At 46.4% G+C, this 26707-nt stretch overlaps 2 protein-coding genes across 2 annotated transcripts; one reads left to right on the forward strand and one right to left on the reverse strand.

Moving 5' to 3' along the window:
* The first annotated feature begins 16789 nt into the window (after positions 1 to 16789).
* Positions 16790 to 22767, forward strand: LOC144160940 (uncharacterized). The gene is made up of 4 exons (XM_077692020.1): positions 16790 to 17049; positions 18345 to 18651; positions 19351 to 19533; positions 20055 to 22767. The coding sequence occupies exons 2-4, from the start codon at positions 18345 to 18347 to the stop codon at positions 21164 to 21166; spliced, it is 1602 nt and encodes a 533-aa protein (XP_077548146.1). The 5' UTR covers positions 16790 to 17049; the 3' UTR covers positions 21167 to 22767.
* Positions 22654 to 26477, reverse strand: LOC144160941 (uncharacterized). Its single transcript, XM_077692021.1, has 3 exons — positions 26316 to 26477; positions 26062 to 26134; positions 22654 to 25314 (listed from the first exon to the last, which is right to left on the reverse strand). The coding sequence occupies exons 2-3, from the start codon at positions 26079 to 26081 to the stop codon at positions 23892 to 23894; spliced, it is 1443 nt and encodes a 480-aa protein (XP_077548147.1). The 5' UTR covers positions 26082 to 26134; positions 26316 to 26477; the 3' UTR covers positions 22654 to 23891.
* Between the last annotated feature and the right edge of the window lie 230 nt (positions 26478 to 26707).

Here is a 26707-nt window from a genome sequence, read left to right on the forward strand (position 1 = left end):
CCCTTCTATATTCCCTACCCCGGACTGGGTTGTATGCCGGTGCGCCCCCAGCTGGGCTCAATATTATCCCCAGTCCGTTTCTTTTCCTTTTCCATCTAACCACCTAAGAAGAAGAAGGTCTCTCCACGACGTACAGTAGTGATATCGACTTCCCTCAGATTTCTATAAATTATACAAATTTTGTATAAACTGCAACTGTTCCCTCCCCGGATACAATAACTGAGATGAACCAGAAAAAATGAAATTTTTAATTTCCGTCTTTGGCACCATATCAACCTATCTGGCCGAAGTTAAAGTGTACTGATTGTGTAAAACACGACAAAACTCTCACGTTCAGCGCCAGATTTAAAAAAAAACGCTGTTTCAATTTTTGGTGACACTTTCCCAAGATGGTGGCCGTTAAATTTACGTTGGATAGAATTAACAGCACCATGCATCATATTGAAAATACCAAAAAATATAACACCTTTTTACTACAAAGGTGGATCCGCTGGAACGTAGTCTGAAAATCCGCTCAGCAAGGAAACGGTGTTCTTAGTGGTTAGTTCTTAGAGCTTCCACTGGATTTGCTAATGCACTGACACTCTTCCTTTTTAAATCTTATGGTGTTTTTCCGGGCCGATTCATGTCACAAACACACTGGATCGGTGCCCACCGCTGTATTAAATGCTAGGGTTATATCGAATATATCCAAAAAGACAGATTTCCCTGTTTCCTGTCTAAACACCCCGCGAGGAGCATGGCCGGCAGGTATACATGCTCGCACTTAACACACTTTAGTATGGATATAAGGCAAGGTGTTTATATATATAATGAAAGTACATTCGTCCGTCAACAAATTGGGAAAGTTTCACAAAAATGACAGTGCGTTTTTTTAAATCTGTGGTGGAACATAAGGGTTGTGTGATGTTGTATCCAGTCGGTACTCTTTAAATTGGTCGGAGATAGGTTTTTATGGCTCACACGTAGACACTAAACAAGGCATTTCTCTGTTCTATTTTCAGTTCTACAGTTCTACAAGTGGAGGGGTCATTTGCCTTTTATACAAATCACACATAATTTATACAAATCTGAGGGCAGTCTCTACCACTACATTTTGTCGTGGAGAGCCGAACTCACTGAGCTCTTCTCTCGCGCTGTACACGCTCCAGGAACAAAATAATCATTGCGCCTACCTGTCACTTGAATCACGTCGATTAGTTTGTCCACTCTGCCTTGTCCATGCTTTTGTCTCTCGCCGACAATCACGGAACGTCCTCTTACAACCTTCCCACAGAGGTTCCTCCCGCATAAACCACAGCCACGCTATAGCACCAATCAACTGCCCCACCTCAGCCATGAACAACTATTTTTTTTCCAATAGAATAGCACTATGGAACAACCTGCCTGATAACAGTGTCGCGTGCGGCAACCGAAAAAAGTTGCGAAATAAACTGAACAGTCAGATGTAACAATCTGAGTGAATGCAGCAAATATATGCCCTCGTAGATTACTTTCTTGGAGCCATGTTTTTGCCTTCATTTTTACTGCAACACTTTTTGCACCATTGCGGTTTTCTCTTTTTTTTCTTTTTTCTGCTGTTTGTGTTCATGATTGAGCGGTAAATCATACCTTGTTCGTACCCCCCCCCCTTATGTAATGCCTTGGGGCCTTTAAGGTGGAAATAAATTGAACGAAATGAAATGTTTTTCGTGATAATGACATAACATGTGAGGGCCTACACCTGGCGACCCTTTCAGAAACATCGATGATGTGTTTTTTATATTAGTGCGTGTGCGTTTGTGCATTTGACGGATTTTTTTAACTTGCGCGCTAGTTGCACCTTAAGCGTACAGTATAGAGTTAATGTATAAGAAGCTCACGCGAGTAAAATTTGAAGGTTGTAACTTAGGTACTTGTAAAATGCACTGGATATTCCAAAAGAAATCCTGCACCCCTCCGTCTAAAGACTACGCCGGTGGAACGGGAAGCTTTCTTGTGATGGATTCTTTGGTCGGCAAAATTTTGGCAAAGACTGTACCTGGGGAGCAACGATTCGTCCAGTGACGGTCCCATTGAAGCTTGAGCACAGTGTCGTTATTCCCAGGCGGGGAGTCGAGCGTCTGTTGAGCACATCTGTTCAAGACCGTCCCTCCAGACAAGGGTTGCTGACATTTGTCCCTCGGGATCTCGGACCAACCGGGGGAGAAGCGGTTACTATTCAGCGCGCCCGTACCCCGTTCGCGCGTGCTACATGTTGTAGTAGTGAAGTTCTCCTCTGCTTTGGCGGCAAGCCCGCCTACTCGAACGTGTTGACACAAGCACCCGCTGTGCCCCCCCCCCCTCCCAGACCCCCAGCAATGACTCTAGACGCGGCAGTTGCAAACTACAAACCAAGTTATGCATGTACAGAAGTGCATCTGTGGGAGACGCCACACGGCGAGATCTTTTATCCTCTCTGACCTAACGTGCGCCACTACTCCCGGCTCTCACGAAACCGGCAATCCATTAAAGTTGTCTCCCTCTCTCTCTCTCTCTCTCGTAACTGACCATGTATTCCCGCCGGCGTTCAGATTTGGCTCGTCCCACGCGGAGGCCGAATCCCTTCGTGGGCGAAAGCTAACACCGACAATAAGCTACCTGATTCTACCGATCAGCCCGGCTCAGTCAGATTTACTTTTCGTATTTTTAAAGACGATAGCCTTTGTTCGTTTCTCTCTGTACTGTGTTTGAGCGAGCAATAGAGCGCGCGCGCAGCGGGAAACGGTGCGGGCGGTGCAGCGTCAAGGTGTCGATCGCTAACACCGGTCGCAGTTTACAGATTCTCTGGTTAGCCATCTGTACGGTGTGCATTGACGCATTTTTTAAGCAAAGCTACCCTGGCGCCATCTCTCGGTTCGGGCCGTTCCGGGCAAGCTCCCAAGAAAATTCGGCAGGCGCCTCCTAGGTGTTGTGAAATCGCCCCCTTCCCCTCTCCCCCCCCCCCCCCCGTACCAGATAATGGCCGCCGCGAGAACAGTCTGTCTTGATTTGACCTAACCAGCCGAACCGCTTCCGCTCACTGACTAGCCAGAGTCACTGGTAATTATTGATAGTGATGCTGGATAGTCAGTGAGCGGAAGCGGTTTGGCCGGTTAGGTAAAATCAAGACAGACTGCTCCCGTCCAGTGCAGCTGGTGTCGTTTCACAAGTGCGAGTGATTAGTCTGTCTTAATTTTACCTAACCGGCCAAACCGCTTCCGCTCACTGACTATCCAGCATCACTATCAATAATTACCAGTGACTCTGGCTAGTCAGTGAGCGGAAGCGGTTCGGCTGGTTAGGTAAAATCAAGACAGACTGTTCTCGCAGCGGCAGTCTCGGGATGGGGAGGGGGGGATTTCACAACACCTACGAGGCGCGTGCCGAAAATTCTGGAAAACGTTAGAAAAAGAGTGAGTGTGTACCTTTACGTTTTCTTATACATCAGTTTAACCCATCAAGAACGCTCGATTATCGAGCGTTCAAAAACAGAATTAGTGCGAGTTATGTATAAGAGAGGCATTAAAAGAATCCTTACCTACGCAGCACAGGTAACTATTTTAACTCGGAAGGTAACTATTTTAAGGAAACTACAGGCCAAAGGTTGCCGTTACTAATGATAACGAAAGCTTTTAAAACAACATCAAACCTGTCCTTAAACATTATGGCAAAAATCCCGCCAGTGTATCGAACAATTGAAAAAGAAATTGAACAATATAGAGTACAAAAAGAGGGCAAAACATTTTCATGTGACGACAAGTTATACACAAGTAATCAAATCATGAAAAATGAAAAAAAAATACGATCTCTGGACAGATCACCCAACAAACAAAAGCGGTATTACAATCACTCCCACAGAAGAAATAGTAGACTAACGTATATATACGGATGGTTCAAAGACGGAAAAAGAAGTAGGAGCAGCGTTTGTAATATTTAACAATAACAACCAAATAGTAAGAATGGAAAAATTAAAGCTTCCAGAATACAGTTTCAACTACGCAGCAGAACTGATAGCCATTAAAAAGGCAATACAATTTATAATAACAAACAAAGCAAACAATAGCCATCAACTATTTACCGATAGTTGGTCGGTACTCCAAGCACTAATAAAAAACCCACTTAACCCAAATTCAATAATTAACGAATTAAAACTAGTCCTTAGAGAGAATGCAGCAGTAAGTATAAAACTCAGTTATGTAAAAGCACACAGCCCTTCAATAGGCAATAACTTTGCAGATGAATTGGCGAAAGAAGCCGCAAGAAACGGAGAACCAACTTTTGTTCCAATCACAAAATCATTCATATCGAAACATTTATATACCAAGTTAAACCAGGAGTGGAATAAAGTGTGGAATAAAGATGGCAACACAAGTTATACTTATAGGTGGATTAAGAACGTTAATTTTAATCCGGACCACTTTCCTACAAACTTCTACTCTTCCCAAGCCCTGACAGGGCATGATAGATTCCCGTTTTATTTTTCAAGATTCAGAATAACACAGGCGTCTACATGCAAGTGTAGCTAGAATATAGACAACTTTGATCATTATCTAAAAGAATGTCCACACTTAATAAATGAAAAGAAAAGACTCGTTAAAAAACTAGGTGAGCACTTAGAGAACAGAAAACTAGAAATAATTAAAAAAGAGGAAACAAGAATAATTTTAGAAGAGATGGTTTTAGAAATGAGCAAACTCATTGTACAAGCAAAATAATAGACCAAACATAACAGAACACCAACACGATCAATCACGACAATATAAAAGATGGGATATGATACGGGGATGGAGCAGAAACGCCATGTTGGTGAGGCTTCCTCCGCCCACATCTCCAGTCATTTCCTTCTTACACCATAACATCACAAGGAAACCAAGCAGAACACCAACAAAACATAATCACAAATCATCAGGCGTAACAGATCTATATACCCGGTCAAGTCAGGTCACGAACAAATCATGAAGAACAAGATCAACAAACCAAGATCAAATAATCAAGAATCAAGTAAAGTTCAGGAACAAGAACAAACAAGACAAGACGTCTACCAAAGATCCAAGTCAACAGTGAAGATCAATTTTTAGAACGAAGTGTTCTTAAGGTTTAGTGCTTGTTATTTTTCTTTCAATACTTGTAGAGTTTTCTGATTTTTGTTTCAAACAAGGAAATTTTCCTTTCATGTTCAAAAGAAAAATACCCGCTGATAGTTTTCCCGTTCCCGGGTTGTGGTCGCTGATCTATCTTCTCTTCCCAATTACCCCTTCCTTTTCCTGCCCCAACCACCTTTGTACCACCACCTCAACCCATATTTCTACCCTCTTCTCTTCCCTTTCTCTCCCTGCAATACATATGTGGTGCAGGCTGGGAACCTCTTTCCCTCTCACAGTCACCTCGCCTCATTGTGTTCGAGCCATGCGGAATGAGGCTTGACCCTTGCCTCCTCGGGGGATAAATACGTGGTTCCTTCGAGCGCATAATTCATTCGGATCCCGCTGTGTCTCCGGTCGAGTCATGCTGTAAGCTCTCCCGGAAGGGCGTTGTTCCTGTATCGTAGCTGTTCATCTGTCGCTATGCAGTAAAACAGTAAAGTTCTGCCTTCGGCTTTTTGTCGCCATCAACGAGGCAGCTGCTTCTGCTTGCCGCGCGTAGACTTTGCTGCAGTATATGGCGGAGGCGATTGAGCACGGTTCGGAGACGCCTTTGACAATGTTACAGTACGTGTACAGGGGGTATTAAAAGAAATACGAACTACAGAGCGCACAGCATACGACGGATGCAACACCATCTGGCTGCAAAGACAGTAAACTGCGCGCATACGCACTTCCTTTGGAACGTTTGAGAGTGTGGCCTACGTTTATGGGAAATGCTTGATCAAGAAACGATGCCGGTCATTTATTTTGAGGCAATTGTTAACGCTGCGTCGGCACTGAGCAGGACGGTCGTTGAAGGGCATCATGCTAGCTGCTATCAGCCTGCTGCGCGCTTCGCTCCGAAATGTCGCAGATAACAGACTGCTCAGTGGCCACACAGCATAAAAAGACGGCTCAGAATAAATGACCGGCGTCGTTTCTTTATCAAGCATTCCACCTAAAAGTAGGCACCGCTCTGAAACGCTCTAAAAGAACTACGTCTGCGCACAGTTTATTGACAGTGCAGCAGACGGTGCGGCATGCTTCGGAGGCTCTGTGCTCCATTGTTCTTAATACTTTTATTCCCCCCAGTACGTGTGCATGCACGTGTGTGGGCGTATGCATGTGCGTGCGTCTGCTTCTCTGTATGTGTGTATACCTGTGCATGTACAGTCGGCCAAATCTTTAACTGGCGTGCGCGAGCGGCGACTTTTCTGTGCGTCAGCGCCATATGACGGAGCCAAGTTGCAAACTGTTTGAGGCTAAGTGCATGCCCAGAAAGCCGCGCTCAGTTGTGCCCATCGTCTGCTAGGCTGTTCCTTCCTTAGCGCGTCACCCCTTATGAGCGCACTGCGAACGATCCAGGCAGCGTAGTAAAGCGAATGGTTTGCTCTTATTTTATTTTCCCAAGATTAACGTTGCAGCAATCAATCGAGTAAATTTCAAGATACGCCGAACACGCTCACTCATGAGATAAGCTGAAGAATAGGGTTTACTCATTTTTTACTTTGTGACGGAAACGCTTTCTCGTGTGTATTAAGGGCAGTTATCAGTCGTATGCGCGCTTGATATCTTCAACGTGCTGAAGCCTGTGCTGAAGCTATAAAGTAGGCATCTACAGAAAAAAAAACCGAAAGAAGAAATAAGTAGCCCATGTTCTTCGGCTTATCTCATGATTGGGCGTGTTAGGCGTATCTTGAAATTTACTTGAAATTCAACCTGGCTGGCTTGCATGCGCGTTCAAAGCAGTAGCTTCATTGATTCTAGCTGCGAGGTTGCAGAGGAGATAGTTAAAAAACAATTACTTTAAATATATGTCAGTTTGTGCACTATTGCAACTATTAGGCGTGTTCTCATGTCTGGCATGGCCTTAGTATTAATAGCGCTTCTCGCATGAAAGAATGTACCAACAGCAAGGCAACAGAGCTGCCGTCGTGGGTTACGATAAAACTACATTATACTTTAGGTTTCATTCACCTCGAAGCGTTCTAAACCAGAGACCATAAATACGCTTTCTTTTTCTCTCGGCTATCGCGAAAAAAGCGAATCACTTTTTTTATACTTAGTGCACACCTTATAGGCAGTGCTTTACGCGTAATAGAATCAATAGTGTGAAATAAGTCCTACTGCTCTACGTGAAACTTAATAACGGTGCCTGGGAAACGCTGAGTGGCGTTTTGCGTTTCCCGTCTCGGGGCCTGTCGGGTGCCGTCGGGCATCGCGCTTACACTTGGCGGCTGTGGCACGGTCGTAGCGGCTGTATTTTGGGCTAGTTCCCAAGAAGTTATTCTATCTCTTCGTAATGAATTCGCTTCACTATCCAACACGCATAGGAGAAAGCCAGTTTTCAAAGACCAAGTTCACACCAATCTCCTAGTCTTCCTACCTGCGAACAACAATGCATTGCTCAGAAGACATTCTTTTTCTTTTGTAATGTACGCCAATATTTAAAAAAAAAACATTAAGCGCAGGAGTCGAGCAGGTCGTCCGTAAGGTGAGGGACTGAATTTTCTTCTTCTAAAGAGGTCGAAAAACGAGCCAGTCAGCTTTTAACACTTCCGCTCTTAAACACGCGGACACGTCAGTTTGCTTCACGTACTACAATGTTTGTTTACGTGAGAAATATTGCCATGCAGCGGCCATTTGATTCCACATTCACACGATTTTTCAAATACTCCTTTTCACTTCTGAGAGTTGAAATTTCGCTCCGCTGGCCGAGTTATTGGGTGCTCTCAGTCATTTAAATTTATTTCTAACCAATACGCAAGGCCTAGAGATGCAGACGCGATCACTATTTACACCACTAGACAGCGGACATTTCCACCTTCTCAAAATTTTAATTGTCACAAACTGTTAAACAGTGGTGCATGCCGCGTGCTTGGAATAAAACCCCTGACTAAACCTTCCTTGCTTGCAGGCACATGCTATCCCAACTGAGGCGATGGAAAACATTTTCCACAGCGTTTTCAGCACTGCTTGGAAGCTTATCTATGTGCTTTAAAAGACATTATATTCTCCTCAACTTACGCCATAGGCTACCTTTTTAATAAGTTATAACGTAACTGCATCCCCTAATAAACCTACCCATCTGCGGGCGAATAGCTGGATGCGTAAGTATTCTGTAATACTAAGTGTACATAAACAACAGAAATGCACGAGTGACTGGTACTCGTACTTGTCTCTGGGACGTGCTTCCTTTTCTTGCGAGGCCATGAACCTACTACCAGAGTCCGTCAAAGCATTGACGGACTCTGCTACTACTTTTCTTCCTGCTGTACCTGTTTTTCAGTGGTTGCAATGCACAGGTTGTTTCGGTCAATTTTTTGTTACGTAAACAAACGCCCCATCCACTGCCTCGCCGTCAGCCTCAAAAGTTTGCGCTGCACTCGGCGTTCGCTCTTTTAGGGGCGAAACAGCTGAAGGCCGAGGATAGTCCGGAGTCCGTGCTCACCACACAGCACCGTATAAATCAAAACATCTGTGAACGAAAGGTTCACAGAAGGTTAACAAGAACAAAATAAAGGTTCACGAAAGGTTAGAGAGAGAGGGAGAGTTCTCCTTAAGAGCAGTGCTTCGCATATTCGAGGAGCAATAGATTGGATTGGATTAGATTGAATTACATTTCAAAATGGATTTCATTGGATTGTTTTGGATTGAAGTGGATTCGATTAAATTGGAATAAATTGAATTATATTGCATTGGATTGAATTGGAAATTATTTTAGCAGCCGTAAGCACTCTCACGGGTGATTTACGGTGAGAGCGACCCCAGTGCTTCGCCCACTCGTCATGATTCACTTCGTGGAGATGCGTGAATTTTTTTTCTCTTTTCTTCGGACACTCGCTCGTTCGCTATGTTAGGCGAACCTGGAAAGCAAGCAAAATTATGTAATGAGGCTCTATATTTGTGCTCACTTCGCGTATTAACTAGTCTGTTTTTGACTCCGCAGTTGACGTGATATTCCTGAGGATTACAAACTGAAGCGTGTCCCACTAATAGTCTGTTGGGGCCTCGCCGCTTAACGTTAGTTTGATCGAACGATAGTTCACAACCACATGTCCGGCCATTTGAGTCTCAGATTTTAACTCTTAGCTATGCCACGTGTTCAGCTTTCCTCCATAGACAGAGAGGAGTCAGGATTATTGTGATTATGATGTTGACGATGATGATGTTGATAATAACTGCGATGATGATAATAACGATTTACATCGGATTATTATGAACGAATGATAACGCGCACTTCTCGGGAAGGTTCGGCTACAGAACAGGCATCTGTATTGACTTTGTGCGTTCTGGAAAAAAAGGTAAATTGCTTTTTAGCGATTCCAATAAATTTGCCCCGCATGAGACTGCAACCCAAGAGTACAGTACCAGGCAATGCTATTGCGTCATCGGCGTCGTCTGCCAAAATCAGCAAAACGTGACGCCTTTATGCTTTAGGAAGGGTGCGTAAAGGCATGTTTATACCTATTATTTGTAACCACGGCAAGAAATGGCACGTAGACCATTTTTTTCTTCTGGTGAATAAAAAGAGTACTTTTTTTACAAGCAGAAATTTCTGGTAAACAAATCATTTCACCTTTGCCTCCACAAATTTTCAACCTGCGTATAGAAGCGAAATCTCAGTCCTTGTTGCATTTTGTGACTCTTTGCAGTGCAAGACCAATACTGTAAGTATAAAAATAAAGACATGCCATATTTTTACTACTTGATAAAATATATGTTCGTCAAAACGTGTACACACAACGCATTTTCTTTAACAACTTGTTTAGGTACTCAGCAAACCACTGTATTAAAAGGAGAGGCTAGGCGTTTGTAGCTGTGTCACTTTTTTTGCTAGTTGATATTTCTAGTGTTATCAAGATTGTCAGCTTATACTAAAAACCGTCTCAGGGGAAAAACGGTTATAAAGTAACAAACGAAAACCCCCGGCTGACGTCAAATAAACTCTGATAATTTATCACCAGGTTAAGCAAGCTCGTGATATCTCGGAAAAGAGCTGAGGCATCGACAGCCACATTTGCAGGACGAGAACCCGGATGACGACGGTGATAATGTTGCGTAGTGTTTGCTTTAAAGCATACATTGAGTAACTATAGTGATGATGGCCAACGAAAAGAAAAAAATGGCTCCACTACACGCTGCGAAGGTGATTGGAAAGCAAAGCTCTAAACCACACCTACTACACTTGCCCTTACGACGTCACTTGAATTTACGCACGTGAACCCAGAGATTCTCCAAGCCATTGCCTGGAATTCTCGCGGACGGCGTCACGAAAGCATCTCGGCCACGGCCGGGCTAGAGAAGTGGACGACGCCGCCGGTGTAGCCCGGCCGTGCGTCAGCAGAAAACTTACAGGAGCGTCTTTTGAAGGGTGAGACAGCGGGACCTAGCCATATTGATGTACTAGCTCGGGGCTTAACCACTGCTCGACACAAGCGTAGACACCTAAACAATTCGGCATGTGAGCTTATTGATTCCCATAGATGCCGATGAAAACTAGTTAGTTCAGTAAGTTTGAGAATTGCGAGAAAGCTGAGGGAACTTTTGTGGTCGCTATTAACCAGAACCAGTTGCTCCTTTCGTCTTTTGTAATGCTTTTCGCCTTGTATAATAACAGGCAAATTCGTCTTCAGAAGTTTAGAAAACGGAATCCCATTTGTAGTAAACAGGGCGCAAAAGGTAGCGTTTCCCCAGCGGCCAGACGTCTGTATGTCGTCACTGCATTTTGTTGCCCGCCCTGCGAAACAATCCTAACGTATATTTGCGGTACGAGCACTTAATTCAAGCGGATCCGGGTTACCCAGGAGGTGCTGTCGCACAAGTTACTAAAGCCGTGCGAAGGGAGCGCGCAATGGATGTAAAGCTGCACCAAAACAGGACCAAAACAACCGTCGCTAAAGCAGACGACAACGCTGTACCGCCGACGAACCCACCGGCGTGCAGGCATCTCCGTGCGGGAACGGATGGTGAACATGCCCCGGCATCTACAGTGTTCTCTCTAACTGGAACCCCCTACCCCTCATCTCCACCCCCTCGTCGCCGTTTGGAGTTCATTGTACCGAACCCCGCGAAAGAACCGTTGGCTAGTAGCGGTAGAAAGCCCTGCTTTAAAAGGCCGCCACAACATATATCTTGAATAACACATAGTTTTTACTTTTCAATACTTCATTTTGGAAGATGTGAAATAGTAACTCGGAATAGTAAGTCGGACTTTCGCACCACTGATTGCGAAAGTGTGGATAGAAAAACGATCACCAACGGTAATTTTCAGAGATCTTTTAAGGTAATATTTTAGCGTCCCAGAACTCAGTAGGTTGTAGTATCGTGTCTGATGACAACACTCGCATTATCCCCAAGCGCCTTGAGAACAAAGAAACTGCTGCTTCTCCGGTTAAGAGTTCTTGAAGGGCGCTTCTTACGATAGACATCAGCACTACTGCGCTTTGGCGGGGTTGGACTATGTGAAAAAGTAGCAGATCCAGTAAATACAAGGTTCTGGCAACGGGGCAGGTAAGGAAACTAAAATACCCGTTTCACGAAATGTCTATAAATCTGTAAATACTTGCACTATCAGCTTCAATTTGTTGATAGGGTCCGGGTGTTCTGGCTTTTTAGACACAACGTTAAAAAACGGTTTTTACGTGCAATAAAAAATTTAATTGCCTAATCACCTAATTCTTTGTGATGGCGGTGAAATTAGGAAGAATTCCAGTATCTCTGTCATCTTTATTTGTCCGCTTCTTATGTCCAAGAGTGTGCGATAAAATGCAGAAAAACCATTTACGGTTGAAATAAAAATTCTAGTGCCGAACGGGGGACTTCACCGTGTTTTCCATGCTTTCATGTTCCCCTTTCTTGCTCCGTCTACGTTCTCCCTGTTTCAATACGGCTGACGCTTAAGGGCTACACGGAACCGCAGGAGCGGGCGCTTAAGGGTGCGGTTTAAATCATCACTCTACCTAGTCGCCGGGGTGCCGCCTTGTGATGCATTCCCTCTGCCGCACCAGTGGCGGGCCGCAATTCGTCTCGAAATTATGCATTCCTTGGCTCGGTCTTTGCGAGCAGGCATGTAGCCTTCTGGCCGAGGGGCAGCGCCGCGCCGCGCCGGTGCCGCGGACTCCCTCCTCCCCTCCCCCGCCTTCCGCATCCTCATTGTCGCTTCTTCTCCGGAATCTTCTGGCAATAGACAGTCTCCGTGTAGGCTGCAGATTTCCTGGCCAGTCCACTAAGCAGACGACCCTTTAGTGCACCTTTGTTTCTTGGTAGCCTAGAGTGTAGCCGTAGTGCGGCTTTGCGCCCCCCTCCCTCCACCCTTCCTGGGTGGCTTGTGACGGGTGGTCCCGCGTCTTCAAATCACGCATCATCACCGGAAGTTTCTGCTGAAAAGCAGGCTGGCAGACAGGTAGTTTACTGGCACTCGGGCGCCCTCTTTGGGGGGCAGGCAACTGTTCTGGGCCGTCACTGTTTTAGGGCGCAGCCCTTTGGCGCCGCCTCAGGGCTAAGCTGGTTGTACCCGTAGCCGAGGGAACGATGGCAAGACCCAGGAGTGAAAAAAACATAGAACGATGAAAGAAAGCAAAGGAGGAGAGTGACGCAAAATAGGGAGGGCGGTTCGCCGTGGTGGCTCGAGCCAGCGCTCTCCGAAAGTATGCGGTCGAGGAGGAGAGGGGCCAGTATTCTGCGCTCGCACGAAACGTGGACGGCGGGACGCTGCGGCGAAAATGTGAGGGGGGCATACGGGTGACTATGGTGTGCGTTCACCTTAGAAGCAGTTCGCAGTCCCTTACTGAGACGCGGTTGGCGCTGCCGCCGCAGAGGCTTACAATAGCTGCCGTCAAGAGAAGCCACGAGCGAGTACTGCCGCAGTGCACTGCTGCTGCGCCCATATATCGCATTAGGGAGTGACGTAATCACCAGTTCCTTTTAGATGCGGAGCATCTCATGCTCGGGGATCTGTCCCTCCTTTCCGTGTCGTCCGCCGACCACACTCAACTGCACATGCGCGTCTCTTCAGCCCCGTGTGCGTTTGGGCTGAAGTCAGCGCAGTCCACTATAAAAAGAAATAGTCAGGCGGCGCCCGGTTTCGATCCCACGACTCTCGGGCCGCAACAAGAGGTACGTGGCTCTGTTACCACTGCGCTACAAACCGCGACGGGAGCATGTGCTATGAACGCGCCTTATGTCCTTCACTCATTCAAACTACGTCAAGAAGCTACTGATACAACGAAAGCACGCGAAGCTGAACGTCAACGGAAACGAGGAACTTAAAACTAATGGGAACTTCAGTCGACCCATTGGCTGCTTCGCATACTACTGAGGGTTTCCCTACGGGAAGATGGTGTAATTTTTTCGGTAACATCTTACGTCTACACATGCACGTGCGCATTAACACACATTTTCGCACAGTGACGAGAAAAATCGAATTTTAGGAAAACAGTTTGGCCTGCTACGCTTTTCATGTACCTATTGTTCCTACAGAGGTTGAGCTTTAACACGAGATTAGAAGAAGTAAACTCTCCGGCGTTGGCGTAAGCTTCCACATGCAAGGCTTCGCAGGCGGCGTTTAGAGCGATTCCATTCTCCCCACCTTCCACGTGCTAACAGGCCACCTGAAGGAAGAAAAGACTATGATGACTCATTGAATAAAGGGAAATACTGACGATTGAAACATGCTACTGCCACTTCAGGGACAGGTGACAGCGAGTGGGTTCTGGTAAATGTTCTAGTAGACTTGTGAATTCACAAGCAACAGTGTAACGCCCTGCATTTGCACAAAAATGCAGATTGGGGGAAAGTAACAGCCGTAATCATTACAACAGCGTATGTTAAATCTCGCGCTGGGTATGCGCCATTCATCATAATCATCATGAAAGCGCCCCTGTTAGTAAAGTTATCGTCGCCGCGAAAGGCAGCCATGGCCCAGGTCTCGCTTCTCTCGTTCTTCCTTAATATTTTGGTGCCGAAACCCGGGAGGATGACCGCACACGACGAAGGAGACCACCGACGTCCCCTCCGGCTTGAGGTACCCAGAACCCCGTTCCATTGACTGCTGTTTCTGCTGATTATCCCCGCCCTCAGCCGGAGGTCGGCATGGCTGGCCCAGACCGTCCAGTGACGATCGACAGTAAATGTCGAATAGATAAGCTGCACAGGCAGCAACGCATCTTTCGAGTCGCTACTGCGAGACTGCTCAAGGCAGCGAATGAACTTTTGGAAGCCCCCTCTTCATCTTCGCATGATTTGCAAGCAGCCATTGACCTCCTTGCAAGTAAAGATTCCGCACTGTACGAGATTGAAGGGAGAATCGTAGAACTGCTTGACCGTGACAAACTGGACCAGGACTACTTCGACGCGTTGGCTTGCCGAGAAGAGATATGGCGTACCCTCATGTGGCTGCGCGACGCTTTGAATGTCTCAAGGTCGCCCGCCGTGACAGCCACCACCAACGGCACATCAGGCACGCCAATTTGCCCCCTCCCATTGACTTCTGTGTTCGACGGCGTTCGGCCGGCAACGCATCGAAGCGACCCCTCTGAAGTGCGCTCACTTTCATCGACCTCGAAGGTTACCTCGCCAACGTTCCATGTTACCACCGTTAAGGTTGAGCCGCGTGAACTGCAGAGGCTTGGAAGCATTTTCGAGAGGACTACGCGCGAGCACAGGGACTTGTCCGAGATGGAGCTGACAGATACGCGGTCGTTCACGTCTATCACGCCGAGAAAACGAACGGAGAGTGCACACCGCGTTGTGCACATGACGAAGTATGGAACATCGACTCGAGATAGCGTGAGGCCAGCAGGTCGGTCAAAATACAACGGCTCCCGGATGGTCATGCAGGGACCCGTTTCGTTTAACGCGACGCGCGACGCTAGGAAGCGCTTCTTACCCACACCCGACATGGAAACCAATTTTCCCGCAAACGTCTCCGAATTTTCCGCAAAGAAAAAAATTGTCGCTGCAGCTCAGGCTTCAGCATGCAAGGCCGAAGACGAGGCTGAACGACAGGACCTGAAAGTGGGTGCCTGCTACGAGGGAGCATCGAACATCCCAACGAGAGAAGGGGGTGCAGACCCCGAGGCTACGCCTGCCGCACATAAGGACGGCTCAGAAGCTGCAGTCCAAACAGACAACGAAAACCCTGTAGCATTCAAGGATGACAGAGAGAAGGCAGAGTCACCACCGTGCGATATCGAGTGTATCTTCCTTTCAGACAAAGTGAAGAGCGAACGCTTACTGGAAGCAATGAAAAGCCGGCGAACTCTAATCAACGGAGGATTGCTACACGTTGCACCCAGGCACGAATCTGAGGTGTTCCGTCTCAGCGAAGTATGGATAGCCGAGAAACCCTGGCGTGTCACGTCTGCCCCATGCGAGGAGGCAGCAAGGCCCGGTGGAGAACCATCTGAACCATACATTGAGCTGATAAGAAGCACGAAAATGATCTCGTCAGGAGAGGAAAAACGAATGGAAGGCAAGCACAAAGCCGGCATGAGAACACCACTAGACTCCCTGCGCAACAGCTACCGTTTCACCAAAATATTAGGACGTGCAAGACATCGACTTCGCCACAATAACTGCACGGCTAAAGGACTGCAACATTCTGAGGCAACTGGATCCACAGTCTGGTTATCGTCCGCATTACATTGGCAACCCTTGGCTGTCGTGAGATCTGCACGACGGCGCAAGCACCGGTGGAGACGAAAGAGCGGATAGCATTCCCCGACCGCGCGGCAAGGACTTACCTTATGGACAGAAAAACCAAAATGTTAGGATTGCGGATTTATTGTTCACCCATCGATCATCTCGGGCGCGGGAGGATGTTAAATCTCGCGCTGGGTATGCGCCATTCATCATAATCATCATGAAAGCGCCCCTGTTAGTAAAGTTATCGTCCCCGCGAAGGGCAGCCATGGCCCAGGTCTCGCTTCTCTCGTTCTTCAAAATATTGAGGAATAACGAGATAAGCGAGACCTGGGCCATGGCTGCCCTTCGCGGGGACGATAACTTTACTAACAGGGGCGCTTTCATGATGATTATGATGAATGGCGCATACCCAGCGCGAGATTTAACAGCGTAAACGGAGATAATTTCAACGACATAATGGTAAGGCAAAAATAATAAAAATAGAAAATCTAGATTTTCACAGGAATGGTCTGACAGAATAAACATATGAGTTTATACATTTCCCCCGAGACCGAAAAATAAACAAAAACACGTCCGCGAAAGAGCGTTCCAAATACCTACAAAAAACTCGCCTAAATATACCAAGTCTGCAGTACGCCTTGCATTGCAGAAAACAATTTATTGATTACACGCACTTCATCACTAAAGCACTATGTTTGTTTGTATAATTGGTCAAAAGAATCGAAAGACAACTCAAAAGGAATAACATTCCAATGTTTTATGCTACTTATATGCCTAATTGGCTGCAACGAACTCTCAGTCTACACAAGCGCCATAAGGATGCTACGCAATGCCGTTTCATTGCTTCGTACAGTCTTACCTAATACACACTGGGAAACCCCATCAATAGACCTTTCTCTGGCACGCGAGCGCCACGAGCGGCCGCGCAAGTGGTCATGGGAAATGTTTGTACGCGCCCGCTCCGGGCCACTCCAACCCGCGTTTCTTTCGGCCCGCTATAGCAGCTTCAAGTGCTGCGCGCTTGAAGCAGTAACTCGAATAAATCCTACGAGATGACGCCTGTTACCGCCTAACTCAAAAAAAAAAAAAAAAAAAAGAGGACACCTCTTTCTTATCCATCTATCTGCAACAACCTCTTGTCAAACCTGCCAAGCGGATGCTCTTTCCGAGTGCTGCTCCGGACGGAAGGTTGCTCCGCGACGAAAGCTCTGCGCTCGACTGTTCCTTTCTGCGTGAAAACACCGGGAATCGACGTGCTTGATACTGCGGAACGCTCCAGGTAAGGTTTTAGGACATGCATGCGTTTGACGAGCGTGAGCACATAGTCGTTTTCATATATGTATCGCGACTGGTTCGAAAAGGCAGGATGACGCATCGCGCGCGCAGCAGGCGATGGGCGCAAAGCCGCCTGTAAACATCGCGTACTTCTGTGGCCAATACTCCAGTTTAAAAACGCATCACACTCTGGCGTGAAAACCACCGTACAGTCGAAAGCTTTGTGACAGTAAACATGCGAGCGCGTGCCGTTTTGGTGAAAGGCTGGTGCGCTATCGCAGTTAGCGCGTTTAGCGCGCGCACGCCCTGAAAGCTATTTATCGCGCGCCTGCCTGCGGCGTTAGCTACGTCACGGCATCTGTAAGTATGAAGACGTGAGGATAACGCATTCTTATCGCCAAATGAGGCAGCAAAAATCAAACGTTTGAATACGTTCGGTGGCTTTCGTGCTTGATAAAAAGCCCTTAGCTGCACATGTATTCTCTGGAATCGTTTCGACATATCTGAAGTAACTACCACAGCAGACAACAGCACAATCAGTCGTTGTCAGAGGGTGTATCTGCAAAATGTACGAACTACGAAATTTCACCAACCTATCGTTAGACCGCTCGGCATGTGACTTTACGCAGCCATGCGGTCACCTGTTTTATGCCGCGCGCGCCAACCTTTTCTGCCTTTCTGTCGCGCTTTCTGCTTGCGAACTTTGCGGGCTTGCAAGGCGCGTCCTTACCATTTTTAAATAATGCAGCGGCACGCCTCGCGGAACAGGTGTTTTGAGACTGTGAATGATCGAGACGTCACCATAAGATCAAATAAATACACAGAAATGTTGGGTGGTATTTTATTACGAAGTTCTAAGTGTTTATGCGTGGTCGCGTAAACATTTCAGAGCATTTAGTGCGGGGAGGGGGGGGGGGGGGAGGTGATTTGCACTGAAGCTACATCTGGGTTATGGCACCCGTGGTGGGGGCTGCGGATAAATGTAGACCAGCTGGAGCTCATTAACGTGTTCCGCAGTCGAAAGAATTGGGCGTTTTCGTTTTCCGCCATCATCTAAAAACCGGCCAATTCGACCCTGTTCGACCGCGTCCCTGGGCGCAGCAAATGACAAAAAGAAACGGTTGAAAAGTTTTGCTTGGCAGGTTTAAGATCGGCCGGTAGTGTTGTGGAAAGCAGCATAATGTTTACGCCAGACAGCATTTGGCTGACCGGTGTGATTTTGCATTGTTTTTTTTTTGGTCGATTGATGCAGTACAACGCCTGTTATTTATGCTGTGTTGTACGTTTCTGCTCGTTTAGATGGCCCCAACACGGGGGAAAAGCGGGCAGACCTGCTGTGTGCCTGGCTGCGACAACAACACCGTGAAGAGTCCGGGGTTGTCTTGGCACAAATTTCCAAATGACCCTGCTTTAAAGAAGGTGTGGCTGAAGCGCATCAACCGGAAGGGACCGGGAGGAAAATTCTGCCTGTGGACACCAAAACCAAGCCACAGAATTTGCGGGGCTCACTTCAACAAGACAGGACGGAAGGCGTACGAAGACAAAGCTCCACGTTTCTTCCCCACCAAGACCTACCCAGAATGGGCACAGGGACCCCCACGCAGGTGTATGTATTGTTCCAGTGAAAATTCATGATGTGGTTGAAAAATTTATATATCCACACTACGACGAGCAGCATGCTTTTTATTGCTAGGCTATGGCTGTCAGGAGCTATAACTTCCTATTTAGTTTAATTTTCGTGAAGCTAAATGCAGCAAAAACGACAATACAAGTAATTATTGTTTTTAGCTGTGTAAAGCACATTCAAGGAGTGTTAGAGTTTATTGGCATCCTTATAGCCCTAAAGGTGTTAGTGCAGCACGTTCCTTATGGATCTTGCAAGATTACATCAACAAGGAAACAAAGAGCATGCTGTCGTTGAAAGGCAGAGTCAAAATGAAAGTGAATCACTTGTGAGGCATAAGCTGAAAAAGTTTGTTCTCAGTGGCATTGGGCATATACGTGAACATTTCTTTTTTGCTTCGCAAAGATTGCTATCCGTCATAATATAGCAGATATTCACAGGAGGTTAGGGAAATATGAGAGAAGCGCGACAACAGAAAGTAAAGTTCTATGTAAAACAAAGACAGATTCGTAAAATGGTGGTAGGGCTTTGTAAGAAATTGTTTCTAGGTCAGTTCTGTACAAAGCAGGAAAAAGCCGTGGCAGCCTGGTGCTACATGGTACGCTCCCCTGCATGTAGGATAATGCAATCAATGCCGACGCATCATGTACCAAAGTGTGGCTTGTAATGTATGATGTGCAGGTCGAGTTTCAAGGCAGCCACCATGCAGTGCGGTTACAGCAACTCCAGTGGACCGTCAACCCCAAGAACCTGTGGTTCTTCCAGAGCTGGATGTGGCCAGCATGGTCACTGTTGGACCTGCAGTGCATTCTACCAGTCTACCCGAGGTTCGTGAGGAAAGCTGGAAGCCTGCACAGCCTATTGGTAAGAACCGAAGCTTCTCAGTGATAAAAAAACAGGTTCTTGTGGGATATGAAGCATGCTAATCACTTAATTGATTATCACGGCCAGGAAGTGTAGCATTCAAATGTAAATTTGAAACTAACTCTGCATTGCCCGTACAAAGCCTACGATGCATTGCTTTTCAAAACCTGTTGCAACAGCTTCAGCAGCTTCTTAGTCCACTTAACACAAGAAACTGTCTGCAACATAGAGCACAACTGTAGTAGCTTTACATCTTAGGTTTCTTCACTTTTGCTGCTTTTTTGTGACTCTTAAGGACATGAAAGAGTCGTAAGCTTTGTTTTATGCCATGGCCATTTAGAGAACCTTTACTTTCTAAATTTTTTCTTGGGTCACTTTGGTCAAGTAGTCTTTGTGCCATCGAGCTACATAATCATTATCAGCTTTGTTATACCTGCATTTCCGTTTGCACCGGTTTTTATTTAAAACTTCAAAGAAAGTCAATAATAAGCTCCCTGTCCACAATTTTTTTTCATGAACAGATCACTCCTACTCTGTGGGACAAGTTAGCCCGCAGCAGGCTGTGGAAGAAAAGAAAAGGCAGGTGGCTGCCCTTTTTGAAACTTCCAACACACTCCAAGCTGAAGCTGAACGCTTGGAAGAGGAAAAAAGGCTGCTGAAAGACCGGAGAAGGCAACTAGAAATCACTGTGGCAAAGTGTCAGTTGCAGAGCATAGAGAAACCAGTGCCTAGCAACCAAAAATCTCTGGAGATCCTGAATGACCCAAAAAAGCTGCGCTTTTACACAGGGTTTGAAAGCTCTCAGAGGTTTATTCTTTTTTACACCTTTGTGAATGAAGGGCTTGCCAAATTCAGTGAAAATGGTGGTAGCGGCTTACCAACAGTTGTCCACACGATGGACCAACTGACGTGCGTGCTGATGCGGTTGCGGCTCGGCCTGCTTGAAATGGACTTGGCTTACAGGTTTGAAATTAGTGTCAGCAGCGTGAGTAGGATTTGTGTCTTCTGGATTGAGTTTCTAGCCGCATACCTAGACAAAGTTCCTAAGTGGCCAAGTCGAAAGCTTATTGATCGTTTCATGCCGGAGGAATTCAAGAAACTGTACCCCAAAACCCGGGTCATTTTGGATTGCACAGAGCTTTACATCGAGACACCGAGCGACTATGCAACACAGAGTGCCACATACTCGCCATATAAGCACCATAATACAGCCAAGGGATTGCTTGGCATATCTCCTAATGGAATGGTTACACTTGTGGCTAACCTGGCACCTGGTAGGTTGTCAGACAAAGAGGTTACACGACGGAGTGGGTTGTACGAACTCCTTGATGTTGGAGACTCTGTTATGGCAGATCGCGGATTCCTTATTGAGGAAGATTTAGCCAAGGTAGGAGCTACATTGAATATTCCGCCTTTTTTGAAAGGCCGTTCACAGCTGTCAAGCGAGGACGAAAAAAAGACCAGGCAGATAGCAAAGGTGAGGATCCATGTCGAGCGTGTCATCGGTCAAGTAAAAACATTCCGGCTCGTGAAGAATACATTTTCAAACAGGATGGCTCATAGGCTAAATGCTGTGTGGAAAATTTGCACACTGCTCTGCAACTTTGTGAACGAACCTTTGGTCGACCGGTAGTGTTACACTTTTGTGTTGTTGAAAAGTTTGTCTTTTTATATCTGAGCAACGTGATGTGGCTTTGCAAGTGCTCCTAGTCGAACAATAATTTTCAAATCATAGCATGTAGTGTTAATTTTCACCTTCAACCCATATTTTTGTATTGTAAAGGTGTGTAAAGCTGCCATCAAGTTTTCCTTAGTAAATAGGAGTGTGGAGATGATGTGAACGGACTTCTTAAAGAGTGTGTGTTGTGCTGCTAGTGCTATTTTATTCTAAACCACAGTGACTTGCATAGTGTGTTTTACAGAATGGCCTTGGGAAAAAAGTGCATGCAAAGGAAGTTTCCACTTCTTTAAACTACTGCAGCACTTTCAAAAGGTGGCGAAGCTTGCACTAAGTCGCGCAAGGCTTGAACCACAGTGAAGCTGCAGGATTTCTTTGTACGTGAGCACTGCAGGACACCTCACCACGCATTTGGACAAGTTTGAAATGGTTTATTTACATGGTCCATCGTCCCTTTGCACTGTGCTAGCAATAGTCGTCGTCATATGCATAGGTAGTGCCGTGTTCCTCATTTAAAGCATTATGTGCGCACTAGCACTTGATTTTTTGTGCTAAAGCCACTGCGTGAGCCAGTGACATAAAGGTCACTGCGAGGCAAGCGCTCACGAGTGCTCAGCATTTTCTTGGCATTTTTCCCTGCAACACCGAACTTACTACCACTAACAACAGCTCCACTGTTAAAATATTGGAGGACTTCAAAACACTCTTTGATGTTGTCAGTGTGAAAGCATTAGTAGTAAATTGTGGCATGGACATGCCGATTTTGTGTGCACTGCCATGTTCCACACCTGCTGTACGTAGACTATTCAGAGTCGATCGCCACATGAGCCGCAGCAATGAAATATGCATAACAAGTGTCATTTGGAATTCAGCGCATTCATTCTGTTTATGATAATGAAATGGTGCTTGTGTTCAGTGTTATGATTGTGTCCTGTCGATATCATTGTCATCCTTTTCTTTTTGTAGTGTTTATTTCTTTTTTGGTTGCTTTGACTGAAAAGCTTTGCCAATCACTATTGTTAGCTCTACATATGTGGTGTGAGCAAAAACGTGCCTTGCTACTCGCCTAGATCCTACTTGTGTAATCGCCATTCCTAAATATTTCCTGTAGTACTGAGTGTCTCTTACGTGTTTTAAATGAAAGGCCACAGCCCTTTCACTAGATGCACCATTAGCCAGCTAAAATTGCCGAGTTGTGGTTTGGGCGCCGTGTGCTCCTTTCCTATTCCAGAGGCCCACCCAGAGCAACGTTTACCCATTCTTTACCCTGCTACTTTGATTACATGAGCTTCCATAAAAAATGTATCGCTGTTCCGAGGGTTCATTGCGCTGTTTTTTCTCTTTGAGCAGTTTTCCTTTTGGTGTGCCGTGCGTTCGGCCGTGTGCCGCGGGCAGTGGATTTTCCGCCAATGTATTGAACGAAACATTTTGCATTGAAAATCTTTGGTGTGTGTAAACAGTATAATTTTATTACAAGTGTGCATGGCAGAACAGCTGTCACTGAAAAGATAATTGCGACCCGGACACGCGAGTCGAGCAATAAATTTTATAACACAGCTTGGTGGTTTCAATGTTGTGGCCCGTCATAAAGAACAGAATATTACTAAGGGTGACATAATATAAAGCTTCTGAACCCAGCAAAGGCAATGCACCTTGATAAGAAATAAACAATTGAGTTGCTTTCCCACACATGCCACAAATAGTGACTATATATCCGGAACAATAAAAATGCACGAATAAGTTGGCAGTTCACGGTGACAGATCAGAGCAGGGACACCAGAATTAGGAAAGGTTCTTTACCCCTTATCTGAACACTTCAAGACGCACGCCACTTCCATCGTGCTGCTTGCTATGCAGCAGTCAAGATCTAGTGCATGCATAACGTTCATTCACAGAAGGTAAATGTACAACTCAAAGGAGGGAAATAAACAATGTTCAGGAATCAGTCAAACATTCAACTAGTATTACACAATTTTAGGGAAACACAAAAATGTTATAAACATCACTACATACGAAAACATGTTAGCTGCAGCATTGTATAAATACCTTTTATGCACAGAAAATCTTTTCGCCACTGTTACAGTAAGAACTCCAAGAACGAGCTTCGAAAGCACCCATCACAAAACCCTAGTTTGCTAAGTCGATCTTAAAACAAATAGAAAAACGTTCCACGTGGAAACAGCAGCACAACGAGCACAGCACAACTACCAAACCGGGAACTTGTTTCATGAAGAGCGATAATGTATATATACAAACATTCAAGGGGTTTTTACATTTCTCTGTGAATAATGCTGGTTAGGTGCTAGTTCAGCACTCTGCGGTATGCGCAACTTTCTGTGCTGCTTCATTTCTAGCCCAAGTTTAAACGTTATTACAACAGATGTGTATGGAAGGATCCACCCATTCAAAAGGTGCATTTCAATGCCGTTGTGGCAGTTTTTACGTGCTCTTACAGTTCACATATTAACACCTAGCACTAAGTCGCGGGTTCGATACCCAGTCGCGGCGGCCGCTTTTCTGATGGGGGCAAAAAGCAAAAATGCCCGTGTGAACGAGATTTCGGCGCACGTTCAAGATCCCCAGGTGCCCAAAATTAATCCGGAGCCGTCCAATACGGCGCGCCAAATCGCCTGCATTGCGTGGGCGTGTTAAACACTGCAATGAATCACATATTAACACCTTATACAGGGTTGTTCTCGCTAGGTTCAAGGTGAGTCGTGTAGAAACGTTGCAGTATAGCAAACATGTCCTCCCACACCTGCGCATCGAACATGATGCGCTCGACATAAATGTCGCCTCCACTATCAACAACAAGATCGCACCACGTCAAACCTGTAACACCTAGCTGTCCCTGGATTTGGTAGAAGTACTTGTGTCGCTCACTTAGCTTTCCTTCCTTGAAGAAGGGCACTAGGCGTTTCTGAATGGCTTCCTCTACAGTCAGCCCGTCCTCCATTGCTTTTGCTAGCGTCTTCACCTCAACAAGGCCAAAGTCATTGTTTGTCTTGTCCCACACAAGGCCGTCTGGGGAGGCACCAAGAAACGGAGCACCAGGATTGACGCAGAGTCCCACTGGGTGAACCTCTACACCACGCAGTTCCTTGTACTTCGAAATTGCATTTTCTTCGTTGTCGTGGCCGACCTTCATGTAGTGCGTGGTGCAATTTCCTTGCTTCAAAAATGATGCAATGAATTTTTCACTCACTGCTGCTTTCCGTAGGACCACATCCCCAAACCGCGAGGCTGTGATCCTTTTCTTCCGCTCCTCCAGCCACAGTGGCGTGTTTTGGCCTCTGGTCATTTTCTCCAGCTCATGGGCCTCTTCCATTGATAAGGAGCATGCCATGTCCTCCCTGATTTCACCCCCAAGCACATACAGAGGCAGCTTGATGGGCGCTTCCTCTTCAATCCACGATTCAGTGGGCTGGCAGGTATTCACAGGCTGGTAGTTGACTTCATCAATGTGGGCAACAAGCATAGGAGAGAAGCCACTTTCCTCTAGGCCAACACAAAACGACTTGAGGGCAGATTCAGTCATCACAACCTTCGAGCTGTCCAACGGTTCTACCTGCTGCTTCGGGGCTTTCCCAGGTACGTGTTTTTTGAACTCCAACTTCGAGAATTCGGTGACTAGTAGCTTCCGCTTGCGGAGGCTTACGGGGCCCCACGTTCTTGGTTTCGATGTGCACGACACAGCGTCAGGTACAAACAGGTGGCCCATTCGCTTGACATCCAGCATGTGCCAGAGCAGAGCCGAGACGTGTTTACAAACACCACCAGCACCAGCTGCACACAAGCAGTGACCTTTTTTTACACTGCCGTCAGCATGTACAATACACATCACATTGTACAATTTGCCTATGCTAAATGACGCCTCCACTTTGGCTCTGATGTAGGTTCCCTTTGAGTCGTGATGCAAGAGTATGCCCGAAACTTTGTCAGCTTTGAACAACTTGTACCCGGAGGCAGTGTGCTTCGTAGCCCCTGCTGCTTTGCCGTGCTCTGTGATGCTGTCTTCACAGAACCCTTCTGGGAAGCCCTTCATCTGTTTAGTCCATGGACCCTTTGGCTCTGAAGACTCTTGTGCAGGGGCCAAAATAGATCTGTGTGGCAGACAAAAACACACAAACCAAATAAATATTGTAAAAGGAGAGCCGAAATAAAGCCCAGCTAACTGTCTGCAACAACGCCGAAAGAGCTCTTAGGTGAATTCAACTGAATGTTTGTTGCGAGAGCCAGATTAGGAATACCACGCCAATATTATTTAACCAGCGAAACAGCTGTCTGTAGGTACGGGAATGGCAGCTCGCCACTTTTTCCCACCTCAACCGGCTGTATGCCGGAAAAACTAACGTCACGCGTCACTGCGGTATACCTCTTGGCACAAGCAGAACTTCTACGTTTTAAACAAGCGTTGACAAAAATGCGCAAGTGCTCTCGCAGTTGATCGCCGATATCGGTGCTCCAACATCTACCCCCTCCCCCGTTGCCGTGACATGTCTTTAAAACAGAACAAAGGCCCTACTGATTATTGGCTCCAAGTCGGTCGCAGCTTATAACCGCTAAGCAGATTTGCGCTTCATGGAATGAGCGCCGCAAAAGTAAAAAAAAAAAAACATCGCAGGCTGCCTTCACTTTTACCGCATCTCAACGAGAAACTGGAGAAACCGAACCGTAATGTCACATCCCAAACAATATTTTCTGATATGCAGGGGCTGAGATGAAATAACATTTGTTTTTGAACGCCAGTAAGGCAGCGAGCTACCCGAGATACATCGGAGAACCAGCGCGGCATTCGCACAACCGCAGCACAGCGAGTGCCGGGCGGGCTCAAAAGCAGAGCAGCTTACCTTTTTTTTACAGAAGCCATGGTCCCACTGGCTGCTTACTCGCTGTCTCGGGTTGCCCGAACAACGTTACGTCCTGTAAGCGAAGTTTCAATAGACGAAATCAGTGCTAATTGACCTGCTTAACTGCGGAGGCGAGCTTTCCACAACAAAGCAGCGCAGCCGCTCAGTCAAGTTCGCTGAGAGTCTGTTATGTAGTTTTCACAATGTATATGAAACGAAGACAAAAACGTAGATGCGTGAAAACACGTACTTACGTAGTGGGGTGCGTCGAGAAACAAGCGGCGGGTTTGGTGCGTTGTCTTAAGTCAAGCTCCGTCGCTGCCGAACGCTTCGCTCGGTTCGCTCGGCCGGCGCGGCGTACAAGCTTTTCCCATACTGCATCGCGCGGCCGCGGTGCGCTCTGGGATCGCCTGAAAATGGTCTATTCGGAGTCCACGAGATTTAAGAGATTGTCCGAATTAACGGAACGCCCGAATTATCGCGAGTACTGTCATAACAACTAAATAATGCTTTCAATACCATCAAACCCTTATTTTTCTGAATCTTACTCACAGTCGTTCACTGACAACACAAAAGTGCTCGACGCAAAAGACGGAAAGAGAAAGACAATTTCAAGGCTAGATGATGGCCACACCAATGGGCATTC

This window comes from Haemaphysalis longicornis, unplaced genomic scaffold (genome assembly GCF_048455015.1).
Source record: "Haemaphysalis longicornis isolate Haplotype H1 unplaced genomic scaffold, Haemaphysalis longicornis Haplotype H1 scaffold_11, whole genome shotgun sequence".
Lineage (NCBI taxonomy): Eukaryota > Metazoa > Arthropoda > Arachnida > Ixodida > Ixodidae > Haemaphysalis > Haemaphysalis longicornis.

What these genes read in the sequence shown, in the direction of transcription:
- LOC144160940 (XM_077692020.1), top strand. Translation starts at nt 18,345, where the DNA reads ATGGCCCCAACACGGGGGAAAAGCGGGCAGACCTGCTGTGTGCCTGGC. An exon ending in ACAGGGACCCCCACGCAGGT is followed by an intron (nt 18,652 to 19,350) that starts GTATGTATTGTT and finishes TATGATGTGCAG; the next exon opens with GTCGAGTTTCAAGGCAGCCA. An exon ending in GAAGCCTGCACAGCCTATTG is followed by an intron (nt 19,534 to 20,054) that starts GTAAGAACCGAA and finishes TTTCATGAACAG; the next exon opens with ATCACTCCTACTCTGTGGGA.
- LOC144160941 (XM_077692021.1), bottom strand. Translation starts at nt 26,081, where the DNA reads ATGGCTTCTGTAAAAAAAAG. An exon ending in ATGGCTTCTGTAAAAAAAAG is followed by an intron (nt 25,315 to 26,061) that starts GTAAGCTGCTCT and finishes TCTGCCACACAG; the next exon opens with ATCTATTTTGGCCCCTGCAC.